General features: G+C 43.4%; 1 protein-coding gene across 13 annotated transcripts in view; it reads right to left on the bottom strand.

Annotated features, from left to right (window-relative positions):
- The window catches only part of ARHGEF33 (Rho guanine nucleotide exchange factor 33), a 223,774-nt gene that overhangs the window by 102,389 nt on the left and 107,053 nt on the right, over positions 1–14,332 (bottom strand). For 3 of the 13 annotated variants that reach the window (XM_068232177.1, XM_068232180.1, XM_068232175.1), the window contains exon 1: positions 323–490. The exons of 4 other annotated variants lie outside the window; for them this stretch is intronic. In XM_068232177.1, the coding sequence (XP_068088278.1) occupies positions 323–389 (67 nt within the window). In that variant the 5' untranslated portion in view covers positions 390–490. Of the gene's footprint in view, positions 1–322; positions 492–14,332 lie in introns of those variants that run through there. 6 more of the 13 variants (XM_068232182.1, XM_068232184.1, XM_068232176.1 and 3 more) reach the window with 5 other exon arrangements.

The following is a 14,332-nucleotide window of genomic DNA, read 5'->3' on the forward strand; positions in this document are numbered from 1 at the left end:
AGTTTTGGCAGAAGAGCAAAACCCAAGCCAGCTGCACAGGGCTATTTATCCAGGAAACACTGTGCTACAGAGTCCCTCACTTCATTAACAAATGGGATTCATCAGACCTTAACGCAGTCAATAAAACAGACCAATCTTAACTGCATTAATTCTAGGCACTTAAACCGTGCCTGCATGATCCATGCAGAACAGATGACTTAAAACACGTCAGAGAATACAAGTTATCTACAAAACAACATACTGAGTGACATCCTTACATGGTGTTTTGTGCAGAAATTTCCTGGTTAAAATGAGAGGAGGTAAAAGGAAAGGGTTAACTCACCATAGGTCACTTCAGTGCGGTGCAGGGAGCGTCTGTGTGGACAGCTCTGTCTCAGCTGGAGGTGCATGTGAGGAGAGTGGAGGGACTGCAGCCCTCCTTCAGCTCAATGCTCCTGGGCTAGAACTGTCACTTGCTACTCATTGGTTTTGGAGGCGAGACGAACTAATGTACTCTTCTTGTTACATAACCTTCAGACTCAGCAATCAAAAAGCTGTGTGCTCACTTCGACAGGCGGCGCAGCGCGGGCACCGAACAAGGCTGTTCTGTCTCTCACTCCCTCCAGTAACATCCTGGGAAAGTTAATGCCAGTGCATTAACACTTTATGGCAGACAGTGGCGTTAAAACAAATGAGTGCTGTGATACCCAGAGCCAGAGGAGGGAATAGGGGTATTGTGCTCAGCCATGCACCAGAATTATCCTTCTAATTCTTAAGAAGCATGTTTTGGCTGGGTGAAAAAAAACACCCGAGATGCTAAGCAGGATAACTACTTACCCATGTATTAAATGCTCCCCACCTCCTGCCTGTTTAATGCTGCACTGCACCACACCTTTGCCCTCACTTCAGTGTGCAGCATCACCACCTGGACTTGCAGTAGACTTGCATAAGACGAGACAAATGGTCATAATAAATCATCCTGGCATGCATTACTGAAGAGCCATTCAGTCAGTGTGACAGTTCTCACAGTCATCTGCAAAGTGCCTGCCCATGCCTTCTGCATCGCTGCACCTGTTTTAATGTCAACTTTTCAGTACAATAATATTTAACATATGATTTATAGTGCTGCACACGTTTTTTTTTTAATAAATTTTCCATTTGCGCCCAACCACCAATTTCAATAACTGACTGTGAGCTCAAATTACACTTGTACTGGGGGTGGAGGCGTCCAAAAATAGGTAATGTAATGAAACAAAAATATGGTGGAGGGAGGGTGTCTTTACCACTCAAGATGGAAGAACCCAAACCACAGGGTTAATGTAAAAAGATTAAATAATTTATTCAGCACGATTAAAAGGACAACGCGTTTCATGGGTCTCAGCCTGCTTCTTCAGATCAATACAAGTGCCTTTAACCACTTGAGGACCACAGTCTTTTCACCCCTAAAGGACCAGAACCTTTTTTTCCATTCAGACCACTGCAGCTTTCACGGTTTATTGCTCGGTCATACAACCTACCACCTAAATGAATTTTACCTCCTTTTCTTGTCACTAATACAGCTTTCTTTTGGTGCTATTTGATTGCTGCTGCGAGTTTTAGTTTTTATTATATTCATCAAAAAAGACATTAATTTTGTCAAAAAAATGACTTTTTTAACTTTCTGTGCTGACATTTTTTAAATAAAGTAAAATTTCCTATACATTTGAGCGCAAAAGTTATTGTGCTACATGTCTTTGATAAAAAACAAAAAACATTCAGTGTATATTTATTGGATTGGGTAAAAGTTATAGCGTTCACAAACTATGGTGCCAAAAGTGAATTTTCCCATTTTGAAGCATTTCCGACTTTTCTGCCCACCTGTCATGTTTCATGAGGTGCTAAAATTCCAGGATAGTATAAATGCCCCCCAAATGACCCATTTTGGAAAGAAGACATCCCAAAGTATTCACTGAGAGGCATGGTGAGTTCATAGAAGATTTTATTTTTTGTCACAAGTTAGCGGAAAATGACACTTTTAAACAAAAAAAAAAAAAAAGAAGTTTCCATTTTTTCTAACTTGCGACAAAAAAAAAAATGAAATCTGCCACGGACTCACTATGCTCCTCTCTGAATACCTTGAAGTGTCTACTTTCCAAAATGGGGTCATTTGTGGGGTGTGTTCACTGTCCTGGCATTTTGGGGGGTGCCTAATTGTAAGCACCCCTGTAAAGCCTAAAGATGCTCAATGGACTTTGGGCCCCTTAGCGCAGTTAGGCTGCAAAAAAGTGCCACACATGTGGTATTGCCATACTCAGGAGAAGTAGTATAATGTGTTTTGGGGTTCATTTTTACACATACCAATGCTGAGTGGGAGAAATATCTCCATAAATGACAATTTTTTGATTTTTTTACACACAATTGTCTATTTACAGAGATATTTCTCCCACTCAGCATGGGTATGTGTAAAAATACACCCAAAACACATTATACTACTTCTCCTGAGTACGGCGATACCACATGTGTGGCACTTTTTTGCACCCTAACTGCGCTAAGGGGCCCAAAGTCCAATGAGTACCTTTAGGATTTCACAGGTCATTTTGCGACATTTGGTTTCAAGACTACTCACGGTTTAGGGCCCCTGAAATGCCAGGGCAGTATGGGAACCCCACAAATGACCCCATTTTAGAAAGAAGACACCCAAAGGTATTCCGTTAGGAGTATGGCGAGTTCATAGAAGATTTTATTTTTTGTCACAAGTTAGCGGAAAATGACACTTTGTGAAAAAAAACAATTGAAATCAATTTCCGCTAAGTGTCATTTTCCGCTAACTTGTGACAAAAAATAAAATCTATGAACTCGCCATACTCCTAACGGAATACCTTCCCATACTGCCCTGGCATTTCAGGGGCCCTAAACCGTGAGGAGTAGTCTTGAAACCAAATGTCGCAAAATGACCTGTGAAATCCTAAAGGTACTCATTGGACTTTGGGCCCCTTAGCGCACTTAGGGTGCAAAAAAGTGCCACACATGTGGCACCGCCGTACTCAGGAGAAGTAGTATAATGTGTTTTGTGGTGTATTTTTACACATACAGATGCTGGGTGGGAGAAATATCTCTGTGAATGACAATTATTTGATTTTTTTACACACAATTGTCCATTTACAGAGAGATTTCTCCCACCCAGCATGGGTATGTAAAAAATACACCCCAAAACACATTATACTACTTCTTCTGAGTATGGCAATACCACATGTGTGACACTTTTTTGCAACCTAGGTGCGCTAAGGGGCCGAACGTCCTATTCACAGGTCATTTTGAGGCATTTGGATTCTAGACTACTCCTCACGGTTTAGGGCCCCTAAAATGCCAGGACAGTATAGGAACCCCACAAATGACCCCATTTTAGAAAGAAGACACCCCAAGGTATTCCGTTACGAGTATGGTGAGTTCATAGAAGATTTTTTTTTGTCACAAGTTAGCGGAAATTGATTTTAATTGTTTTTTTTCACAAAGTGTCATTTTCCGCTAACTTGTGACAAAAAATAAAATCTTCTATGAACTCGCCATACTCCTAACGGAATACCTTTGGGTGTCTTCTTTCTAAAATGGGGTCATTTGTGGGGTTCCTATACTGCCCTGGCATTTTAGGGGCCCTAAACCGTGAGGAGTAGTCTTGAAACCAAATGTTGCAAAATGACCTGTGAAATCCTAAAGGTACTCATTGGACTTTTGGCCCCTTAGCGCACTTAGGGTGCAAAAAAGTGCCACACATGTGGCACCTCCGTACTCAGGAGAAGTAGTATAATGTGTTTTGTGGTGTATTTTTACACATACAGATGCTGGGTGGGAGAAATATCTCTGTAAATGACAATTATTTGATTTTTTTTACACACAATTGTCCATTTACAGAGAGATTTCTCCCACCCAGCATGGGTATGTATAAAAATACACCCCAAAACACATTATACATACTTCTGAGTACGGCGATACCACATGTGTGACACTTTTTTGCAACCTAGGTGCGCTAAGGGGCCTAACGTCCTATTCACAGGTCATTTTGAGGCATTTGGATTCTAGACTACACATCACGGTTTAGGGCCCCTAAAATGCCAGGGCAGTATAGGAACCCCACAAGTGACCCCATTTTAGAAAGAAGACACCCAAAGGTATTCTGTTAGGAGTATGGTGAGTTCATAGAAGATTTTTTTTTTGTCACAAGTTAGCGGAAAATTACACTTTGTGAAAAGAAAAATAATACAAATCAATTTCCGCTAACTTGTGACAAAAAATAAAATCTTCTATGAACTCATCATACACCTAACAGAATACCTTGGGGTGTCTTCTTTCTAAAATGAGGTCACTTGTGGGGTTCCTATACTGCCCTGGCATTTTACGGGCCCAAAACCGTGAGTAGTCTGGAAACCAAATTTCTCAAAATGACTGTTCAGGGGTATAAGCATCTGCAAATTTTGATGACAGGTGGTCTATGAGGGGGCAAATTTTGTGGAACCAGTCATAAGCAGGGTGGCCTCTTAGATGACAGGTTGTATTGGGCCTGATCTGATAGATAGGAGTGCTAGGGGGGTGACAGGAGGTGATTGATAGGTGTCTCAGGGGGTGGTTAGAGGGGAAAATAGATGCAATCAATGCACTGGGGAGGTGATCGGAAGGGGGTCTGAGGGGGATCTGAGGGTTTGGCGGAGTGATCAGGAGCCCACATGGGGCAAATTAGGGCCTGATCTGATGGGTAGGTGTGCTAGGGGGTGACAGGTGGTGACAGGAGGTGATTGATGGGTGTCTCAAGGTGTGATTAGAGGGGAAAATAGATGCAAGCAATGCACTGGCGAGGTGATCAGGGCTGGGGTCTGAGGGCGTTCTGAGGGTGTGGGCGGGTGAATGGGTGCCCTAGGGGAAGATTAGGGTCTAATCTGATGGGTAACAGTGACAGGTGGTGATAGGGGGTGATTGATGGGTGATTGATGGGTAATTAGTGGGTGTTTATGGTAGAGAACAGATGTAAACACTGCACTTGGGAGGTGATCTGACATTGGATCTGCGGGCGATCTGTTGGTGTGGGTGGGTGATTAGATTGCCCGCAAGGGGCAGGTTAGGGGGTGACTGACGGGTGGCAGTGACAGGGGGTGATTGATGGGTGGCAGTGACAGGGGGTGATTGATGGGTGATTGATAGGTGATTGACAGGTGATTGACATGTGATCAGTGGGTTATTACAGGGAATAACAGATGTAAATAATGCACTGGCGAATTGATAAGGGGGGGTCTGAGGGCAATCTGAGCATGTGGGTGGGTGATTGGGTGCCCACAAGGGGCAGATTAAGGTCTAATCTGATGGGTAACAGTGACAGGTGGTGATAGGGGGTGATTGATGGGTGATTAGTGGGTGTTTAGGGTAGAGAACAGATGTAAACACTGCACTTGGGAGGTGATCTGATGTCGGATCTGCGGGTGATCTATTGGTGTGGGTGGGTTATCAAATTGCCCGCAAGGGGCAGGTTAGGGGCTGATTGATGGGTGGCAGTGACAGGGGGTGATTGATGGGTGGCAGTGACAGGGGGTGATTGATGGGTGATTGACAGGTGATCAGTGGGTTTTACAGGGGGGATAGGCATACAGTACACAGGGGGGGGCGTCTGGGGAGAATCTGAGGGGTGGGGGGTGATCAGGAGGGAGCAGGGGGCAGTTTACGGTTAAAAAAAAAATAGCGTTGACAGATAGTGACAGGGAGTGATTGATGGGTGATTAGGGGGGTGACTGGGTGCAAACAGTGGTCTGGGGGGTGGGCAGGGGGGTGTGAGGGGTGCTGTGGGCGATCAGGGGGCAGGGGGGTGGGAGATCAGTGGGACCACCAGGGCAGGAGGCAGCCTGTATAATAGGCTTCGTATGTATTACAAAGCCTATTATACAATGTACATGCGGCGATCCGGGTGCTAGTAACCCGCTGGCGCTTCCGAACGGCCGGCGGGTTACAGCGCGAGGAGGGCGGAGCCAGTCGCCGACGGCTGATCGCGTCACTAATGACGTGATCGCCGCATAACCACGCCTGCAGCTGCCCCCGCCGATGGGCGTATTGCGGTCGTTTGGACCCGGACTTTGCCGCCGCCCATCGGCTGGGGGCGGTCCTTAAGTGGTTAAAATATGGTCACAAGCATGGACAACAGAAATCTGGCATCCTTGTATTGACCTGAAGAAGCGGGCTGAGACCCGTGAAACGCGTTGTCCTTTTAATCATGCTGAATAAATTATTTAATCTTTTTACATTAACCCTGTGGTTTGGGTTCTTCCATCTTCAGTGGTAAAGACACCCTCCCTCCACCATATTTTTGTTTCATTACATTACCTATTTTTGGGCACCTCCAACGCCCAGTACTATACATTACATCTCCTTTGGAGGTGTTCACCTTCCGGGTGTGGTGTTTTCTACAACCAAGAAGGAACAACCAGGAGTGCGACCATCCAGTTCCAGAAGGACCTGGAAGACTAAGCGGGGACGGTTATTTCCCCGTTGACGATATACAGTGGCTTGTAAAAGTATTCGGCCCCCTTGAAGTTTTCCACATTTTGTCATATTACTGCCACAAACATGAATCAATTTTATTGGAATTCCTCTTGAAAGACCAATACAAAGTGGTGTACACGTGAGAAGTGGAACGAAAAACATACATGATTCCAAACATTTTTTACAAATCAATAACTGCAAAGTGGGGTGTGCATAATTATTCAGCCCCCCGAGTCAATACTTTGTAGAACCACCTTTTGCTGCAATTACAGCTGCCAGTCTTTTAGGGTATGTCTCCACCAGCTTTGCACATCTAGAGACTGAAATCCTTGCCCATTCTTCTTTGCAAAACAGCTCCAGCTCAGTCTGATTAGATGGACAGCGTATGTGAACAGCAGTTTTCAGATCTTGCCACAGATTCTCGATTGCATTTAGATCTGGACTTTGACTGGGCCATTCTAACACATGGATATGTTTTGTTTTAAACCATTCCATTGTTGCCCTGGCTTTATGTTTAGGGTTGTTGTCCTGCTGGAAGGTGAACCTCCGCCCCAGTCTCAAGTCTTTTGCAAACTCCAAGAGGTTTTCTTCCAAGATTGCCCTGTATTTGGCTCCATCCATCTTCCCATCAACTCTGACCAGCTTCCCTGTCCCTGCTGAAGAGAAGCACCCCCAGAGCATGATGCGGCCACCATCATTTTTGACAGTGGGGATGGTGTGTTCAGAGTGATGTGCAGTGTTAGTTTTCCGCCACACATAGAGTTTTGCATTTTGGCCAAAACATTCCATTTTGGTCTCATTTGACCAGAGCACCTTCTTCCATATGTTTTCTGTCCCCCCCCCCTCCACATGGCTTGTGGCAAACTGCAAACGGGACTTCTTATGCTTTTCTGTTAATAGTGGCTTTCTTCTTGCCACTCTTCCATAAAGGCCAACTTTGTGCAGTGCACGACTAATAGTTGTCCTATGGACAGATTCCCCCACCTAAGCTGTAGATCTCTGCAGCTCGTCCAGAGTCACCATGGGCCTCTTGACTGCATTTCTGATCAGCGCTCTCCTTGTTCGGCCTGATAGTTTAGGTGGACAGCCTTGTCTTGGTAGGATTACAGTTGTGCCATACTCCTTCCATTTCTGAATGATCGCTTGAACAGTGCTCCGTGGGATGTTCAAGGCTTTGGAAATCTTTTTGTATCCTAAGCCTGCTTTAAATGTCTCAATAACTTTATCCCTGACCTGTCTGGTGTGTTCTTTGGACTTCATGGTGTTGTTGCTCTCAAGATTCTCTTAGACAACCTCTGAGGCCGTCACAGAGCAGCTGTATTTGTACTGAGATTAGATTACACATAGGTGCACTCCAGTTAGTCATTAGCACTCATCAGGCAATGTCTATGGGCAACTGGCTGCACTCAGACCAAAGGGGGCTAAATAATTACGCACACCCCACTTTGCAGTTATTTATTTTTAAAAAATGTTTGGAATCATGTATGATTTTCATTCCACTTCTCATGTGTACACCACTTTGTATTGGTATTTCACGTGGAATTCCAATAAAATTGATTCATGTTTGTGGCAGTAATGTGACAAAATGTGGAAAACTTCAAGGGAGCCGAATACTTTTGCAAGCCACTGTACGATGGTTGCAGGGACTGCAACCCACCTTTGTGAGTATAAATACTCTTGTACCACAATCTAGCATCTAATACCCCACAATACTGCACCATTTGGCTCCTGGTCTCTCCTTGTCATACACGTGACCGTGGTATCCCCACAGTGACCACCTTTTTTACTCAAATTAAACTGATTTGCAGGCATGGAATGTGTACTCTTCTTGGCGTATAGGCTGCTAGAACATCCCATCTTCTTGGATGAGTACTTAGATAGATACATGCAGAGTAGGAACCCTTGTTACTTGTATCAACAACTACCTACTCCAGTGATTCACAACAGTCTTTGAAACACCCATTTAAATAGAACCTTAAAGCAAACCTGAACTGAAAGTTAAAAATCAAAATGAACATACAAACGTCATCAATGTCTTTCTACCCTCCTGCGTCCTGTTTGTCCACCGTGATCAGTGGTATTCCCCATACTTCATTTTGAAAATGGCCATTACCCCATAACAGCTTCCTGGTCAACACACTGTTAAACAGTAATAATGCCCACTTGAGCCATAGGGAAACAGACTTGCTCATCAGTTGTCCTTTGAGGTATAACAGGCAGGATCTGATGTATAACTGAAAACAACTGATATATTTCAGTTCTGACAAAATGTTGTAAGAAGAAGATGGTGAGCTTCTGAGCGAAACTGTAATATTCATTTGTAGGTACATCATAGGTTTATTTTAAATAATTTTACTTGATTCAGGTTCTTTTTAAGGTTCCTTTTACTAGCAAGTTATAATAGTGCATGTTACTGATCCTGGCAAGGTATGAAACTGAACTCAATCTTTTTTTTTTTTTACTTACCATAATTAAAATTGTACGTTAATGTTCTTTCTTCTTAGGTGCACCACCCTTATACACTTTTGACCAAATGCTCCAATGCTTATTAAAGAAGAAATTCTATTTATTTTGCATGAAAGCACTTTTTAATCTTACACGATTCATTGAATCTTATCTCATGTACATCAAGCAAATAATTAAAATTAATTATAGGCAGAAAATCAGCTTTTAATCTTGAAATTAAAAGGATGTATGTTATTTTTTTACAGATTTGTTTTATTGTGTTTATTTTTAAAAAGTACCTCTGTATCTAATTTTTTTTAACGTTACGAATGTCTGAAATATTACAAAGATTTCATTTTTGGGGGCAGGCAATCAAACTACCGTATATACTCGCATATAAGCCGACCCACGTATAAGCTGAGGTACTTAGTTTTCCCTCAGAAACCAGGAAAAGGTGATTGACTTGTGTATAAGCTCCCTTCCCAGTATAGCCCCCTCCACAGTAACCAGATGTGCCCCCATTACTAGTCAGCTCATCTCCCCATAGCCAGATGTGCCCCAAGCATTATACAGCTGTGTCTCAAAACGCCACTAGATGGAGTCAGATATGAGACACAGAAATTGCCACACAGGAAGATTCCCCGATCACTGCACCACTGACACGATGCTAGCACGCTCCACTCCCCAAGCCAGGGGACACAGTGCACACTGCACACCATGTTGCAGGGGGAGGGGGGGCGCATACACATCAGGGAGCCAGCTGGCAAGAGCAGGATCACTAGTGCATGTCTGATCCTTACACTCCTCTGTCTGTAACAAAAACTACTCCACCATCTGTTCTGCTCAATTGACTTGCATATAATCCGAGGGGGTAACTTTTCAGCACATTTTTTTTTGTGCTGAAAAATTAGGCTTATATACAAGTATATAAGATACTTGCTTATCAGTTGTAGTAAACAAATCGCCTACATTACAGTAACCAAGTCCCCTGACATGGTGATATGTATCTGATTTTTAGTACACAGTAGTAGACAAGAGTCTCTTATAATTATTCACCCCCCCCCCCAATGTTTATTAAAGTTTTCAATAAGTAACAGTTTGTGTACATGCATTTATACAAGAACATAAGAAAATATATGCCTTGTGAAGACATCTAATATCCATGTCTATTGGAACACTTTACATAGTAATGTATAGAAACAGCTTAAAGTATTGCCTAAAAGTATTGCCCATGTGCAATTAACTTTTTATCCAGATTTTTCTCCTAGGAGGTAATTTTTCATCTTCTTATTAAAATAATTTTTCAGCCCTCTGCAATTAAAAAAGCACCAAAAACTAGGTGTTTGCTGGTGGCTTAAGCCCCATACACACGCTCAACAGCGGTCTTTTATGCAGCACAATTCTTGAACAACTTTTATTATGAAACAAGTTGAAACAGCTAAAAAAAGTATTTTGCTATTGTTAAAAAAGCTGACAAGACTGATAAGAAGTCAATTCAACAGTTGGAATGATGTCTTATCAGTCTTATCAGCTTTTTTAACAATAGCAAAACACTTTTTTAGCTGTTTCAACTTGTTTCACAACAAAAGTTGTTCAACAATTGTGCTGCATAAAAGACCGCTGTTGAGCGTGTGTATGGGGCTTCAGAAGGCCTTTTATTGATAGAGGCCCATATGCAATTAACCCTTTCTCTTGAGCTTCCTCCTAAGGGATACAGTGGCTTGCAAAAGTATTCGGCCCCCTTGAAGTTTTCCACATTTTGTCACATTACTGCCACAAACATGAATCAATTTTATTGGAATTCCACGTGAAATACCAATACAAAGTGGTGTACACGTGAGAAGTGGAACGAAAATCATACATGATTCCAATCATTTTATAAAAATTAATAACTGCAAAGTGGGGTGTGCGTAATTATTTAGCCCCCTTTGGTCTGAGTGCAGCCAGTTGCCCATAGACATTGCCTGATGAGTGCTAATGACTAAATGGAGTGCACCTGTGTGTAATCTAATGTCAGTACAAATACAGCTGCTCTGTGACGGCCTCAGAGATTGTCTAAGGGAATCTTGGGAGCAAAAACACCATGAAGTCCAAAGAACACACCAGACAGGTCAAGATAAAGTTATTGAGACATTTAAAGCAGGCTTAGGATACAAAAAGATTTCCAAAGCCTTGAACATCCCACGGAGCACTGTTCAAGCGATCATTCAGAAATGGAAGGAGTATGGCACAACTGTACACCTACCAAGACAAGGCCATCCACCTAAATTCACAGGCCGAACAAGGAGAGCGCTGATCAGAAATGCAGTCAAGAGGCCCATGGTGACTCTGGACGAGCTGCAGAGATCTACAGCTCAGGTGGGAGAATATGTCCATAGGACAACTATTAGTCGTGCACTGCACAAAGTTGGTCTTTATGGAAGAGTGGCAAGAAGAAAGCCACTGTTAACAGAAAAGCATAAGAAGTCCCGTTTGCAGTTTGCCACAAGTCATGTGGGGGGGGGGGGAGACAGCAAACATATGGAAGAAGGTGCTCTGGTCAGATTAGACCAAAATGGAATGTTTTGGCCAAAATGCAAAACACTATGTGTGGCGGAAAACTAACACTACACATCACTCTGAACACACCATCCCCACTGTGAAAAATGGTGGTGGCAGCATCATGCTCTGGGGGTGCTTCTCTTCAGCAGGGACAGGGAATCTGATCAGAGTTGATGGGAAGATGGATGGAGCCAAATACAGGGCAATCTTGGAAGAAAACCTCTTGGAGTTTGCAAAAAACTTGAGACTGGGGTGGAGGTTCACCTTCCAGCAGGACAACAACCCTAAGCATAAAGCCAGGGCAACAATGGAATGGTTTAAAACAAAACATATCCATGTGTTAGAATGGCCCAGTCAAAGTCCAGATCTAAATGCAATCGAGAATCTGTGGCAAGATCTGAAAACTGCTGTTCAAAAACGCTGTCCATCTAATCAGACTGAGCTGCAGCTGTTTTGCAAAGAAGAATGGGCAAGGATTTCAGTCTCGATGTGCAACGCTGGTAAGAGACATACCCTAAAAGTCTGGCAGCTGTAATTGCAGCAAAAGGTGGTTCTACAAAGTATTGACTCGGGGGGCTGAATAATTACGCACACCCCACTTTGCAGTTATTGATTTCTAAAAAAAGTTTGGAATCATGTATGATTTTCGTTCCACTTCTCATGTGTACACCACTTTGTATTGGTCTTTCACAAGGAATTCCAATAAAATTGATTCATGTTTGTGGCAGTAATATGACAAAATGTGGAAAACTTCAAGGGGGCCGAATACTTTTGCAAGCCAGTGTATTTTCAAACTTGTCAATAAAATGCTTTTAAATCATCAGCAAGCAAGAAAATACTTAAAATTGTTTTGTTAGTAGTTTTTTCACCTACTTTTTCAATTGCAAAGTGCTGAAAAGTTATTCTATATAGATGAAAAATTATCTCCTAGGAGAAAACGTATGAGAAAAAGTTAATTGCATATGGGCCAACAGGGGCGTTCCTAGGGTCCTTGGAGATCGGGGGCACCTGTGGGCACTAAGCGGGGGGGGGGGGGGGGGGGGCGTATGCGGCCCGCGGTAAAAAAAAAAGGGCGTGGCCATACAGTGAGTGGGTGTGGCCATGGGTGGGGCCAAATGTACATGAACTTAGCAGCGATGTAAGCTACAGATAACGGGCCTGCCCATCAAAATATTGGATGGAGCCCCCTGTCCTTTATTTAGATAATTTACAATCAGTATAGGCATAGATAAAAGATGTATAAGCACATAAAATTTTGATTGGTGAATCACTGACCAATTTTACCACCCCCCTGCAGTAAGTGGGCCAACAGACAATGGATTTGATAAACAAAGCTAAAATTGGCTAATCAAAATTTTATGTGTGTACCAGGCTTTACAGCTAATACTGTACATACTGAAAGTAGCAAGGATCAGCATACAATACAGCTGGTTTACAATCAGTAAAGGCACAGAATGACACCTTATACTGTACACACTGGAGGTAGATCAGCACACAGTGCAGGCACTAGAGAACAGCTTATACTGTACATACTGTAGGCAGCAGAGATCAGCACACTGCAGCTAGCGCACCCAAAAATATGAGGGTTAGGTTGTGCGGTGTTATACGCGCACCCGACGAAAAATGGGTGTGGCCATCGACCAGAATGTGGGTGTAGTCACAGGTGGAGACAAATTTACATGAACCTAGCAATGGTGGGACATTAGATTAGGACAGTGGTGGCGAACCTTTTGGAGGCCAAGTGCCCAAACTGCAACCCAAAAGTCACTTATCTGTACAGTGTTTAGTTTAAATTGCGGTTTCCACTTTGCGATAAACGTTTTAACTCATACAGGAACATTATGGAAAATGCAGGTTGAAAATAAACTGTGAAGATAAACAACTGAAAAATGTATTCATTTTTTTAGAACCTACCAGTTTTAGTTTCGGTTTTAAAAAGCTAAAAAAGTAGGTTTAATGCAATTGTCTCATATGATGATGATTCAGCTTTTCCCATAGTCCCACAGTTAGCAATCATGTGACCCCCAACAAAACAAATTCAGCAATCATGAGGCTCCCAACAAGACAAATTCAGCAATCATGAGGCCCCCAACATGACAAATTGAGCAATCGTGAGGCCTCTAACAAGACAAATTCAGCAATCTTAAGGCCCCCAACAAATCATGGGGCCCCCAACAAGACAAATTCAGCAATCATGGGGCCCCCAACAAGACAAATTCAGCAGTCATGAGGCACATAAATAGACAGCATTTCGCATAAATAGGCAGAATGCCCCCTTAATATGGTAGACACCTCTCACCTGGCTTCTGAATTCTCCTCTACAGGTTGCTGTGCCTGGCAATACCGTTTTTGGCTGGATTGAGGATGATGTGTGGGCTGAAAATCCTGGCAGTGACGCTGTGGCCTGGCTGGCGGTGATGCTGTGGCCGGGTTGGCTGGCGGTGATGCTGTGACCTGGCTGGTGGTAAAGCTGGGCTGTGCTTGGCTGGTTGAAGTAAACGCTGGCCTAACTGGTGGTGATACTGTGGCCTTTTTGACAGTGATTCTGGGCTGGTTGGCTGGTGGTGATGCTGGTCTGGCTGGCCTGGATAGTTTAGGTAGTGACAGGTGATCCCTAGTTAAGGTAGCGCCAGGAGTCCCCCAGTTTAGGTAGTGACAAGAGCACCCCAGTTCAGGTAGTGACAGGAGCCTCCCAGTTCAGGCAGTGACAGGAGCGCCCCAGCTCATTTAGTGATAGGAGCCCCCCAGTGTATGTAGTGACAGGTGTCCCCCAGTTCAGGTAGTGACAGGGACCCCCCAGTTTAGGTAGAGACAAGAGCCCCCCAGTTTAGGTAGTGAGTGACAGGAACCCCTCAGGTTAGGTAGTGAGTGA

The sequence above is a fragment of the Hyperolius riggenbachi genome, chromosome 4 (genome assembly GCF_040937935.1).
Source record: "Hyperolius riggenbachi isolate aHypRig1 chromosome 4, aHypRig1.pri, whole genome shotgun sequence".
In the NCBI taxonomy this organism is placed as follows: Eukaryota; Metazoa; Chordata; class Amphibia; order Anura; family Hyperoliidae; genus Hyperolius; species Hyperolius riggenbachi.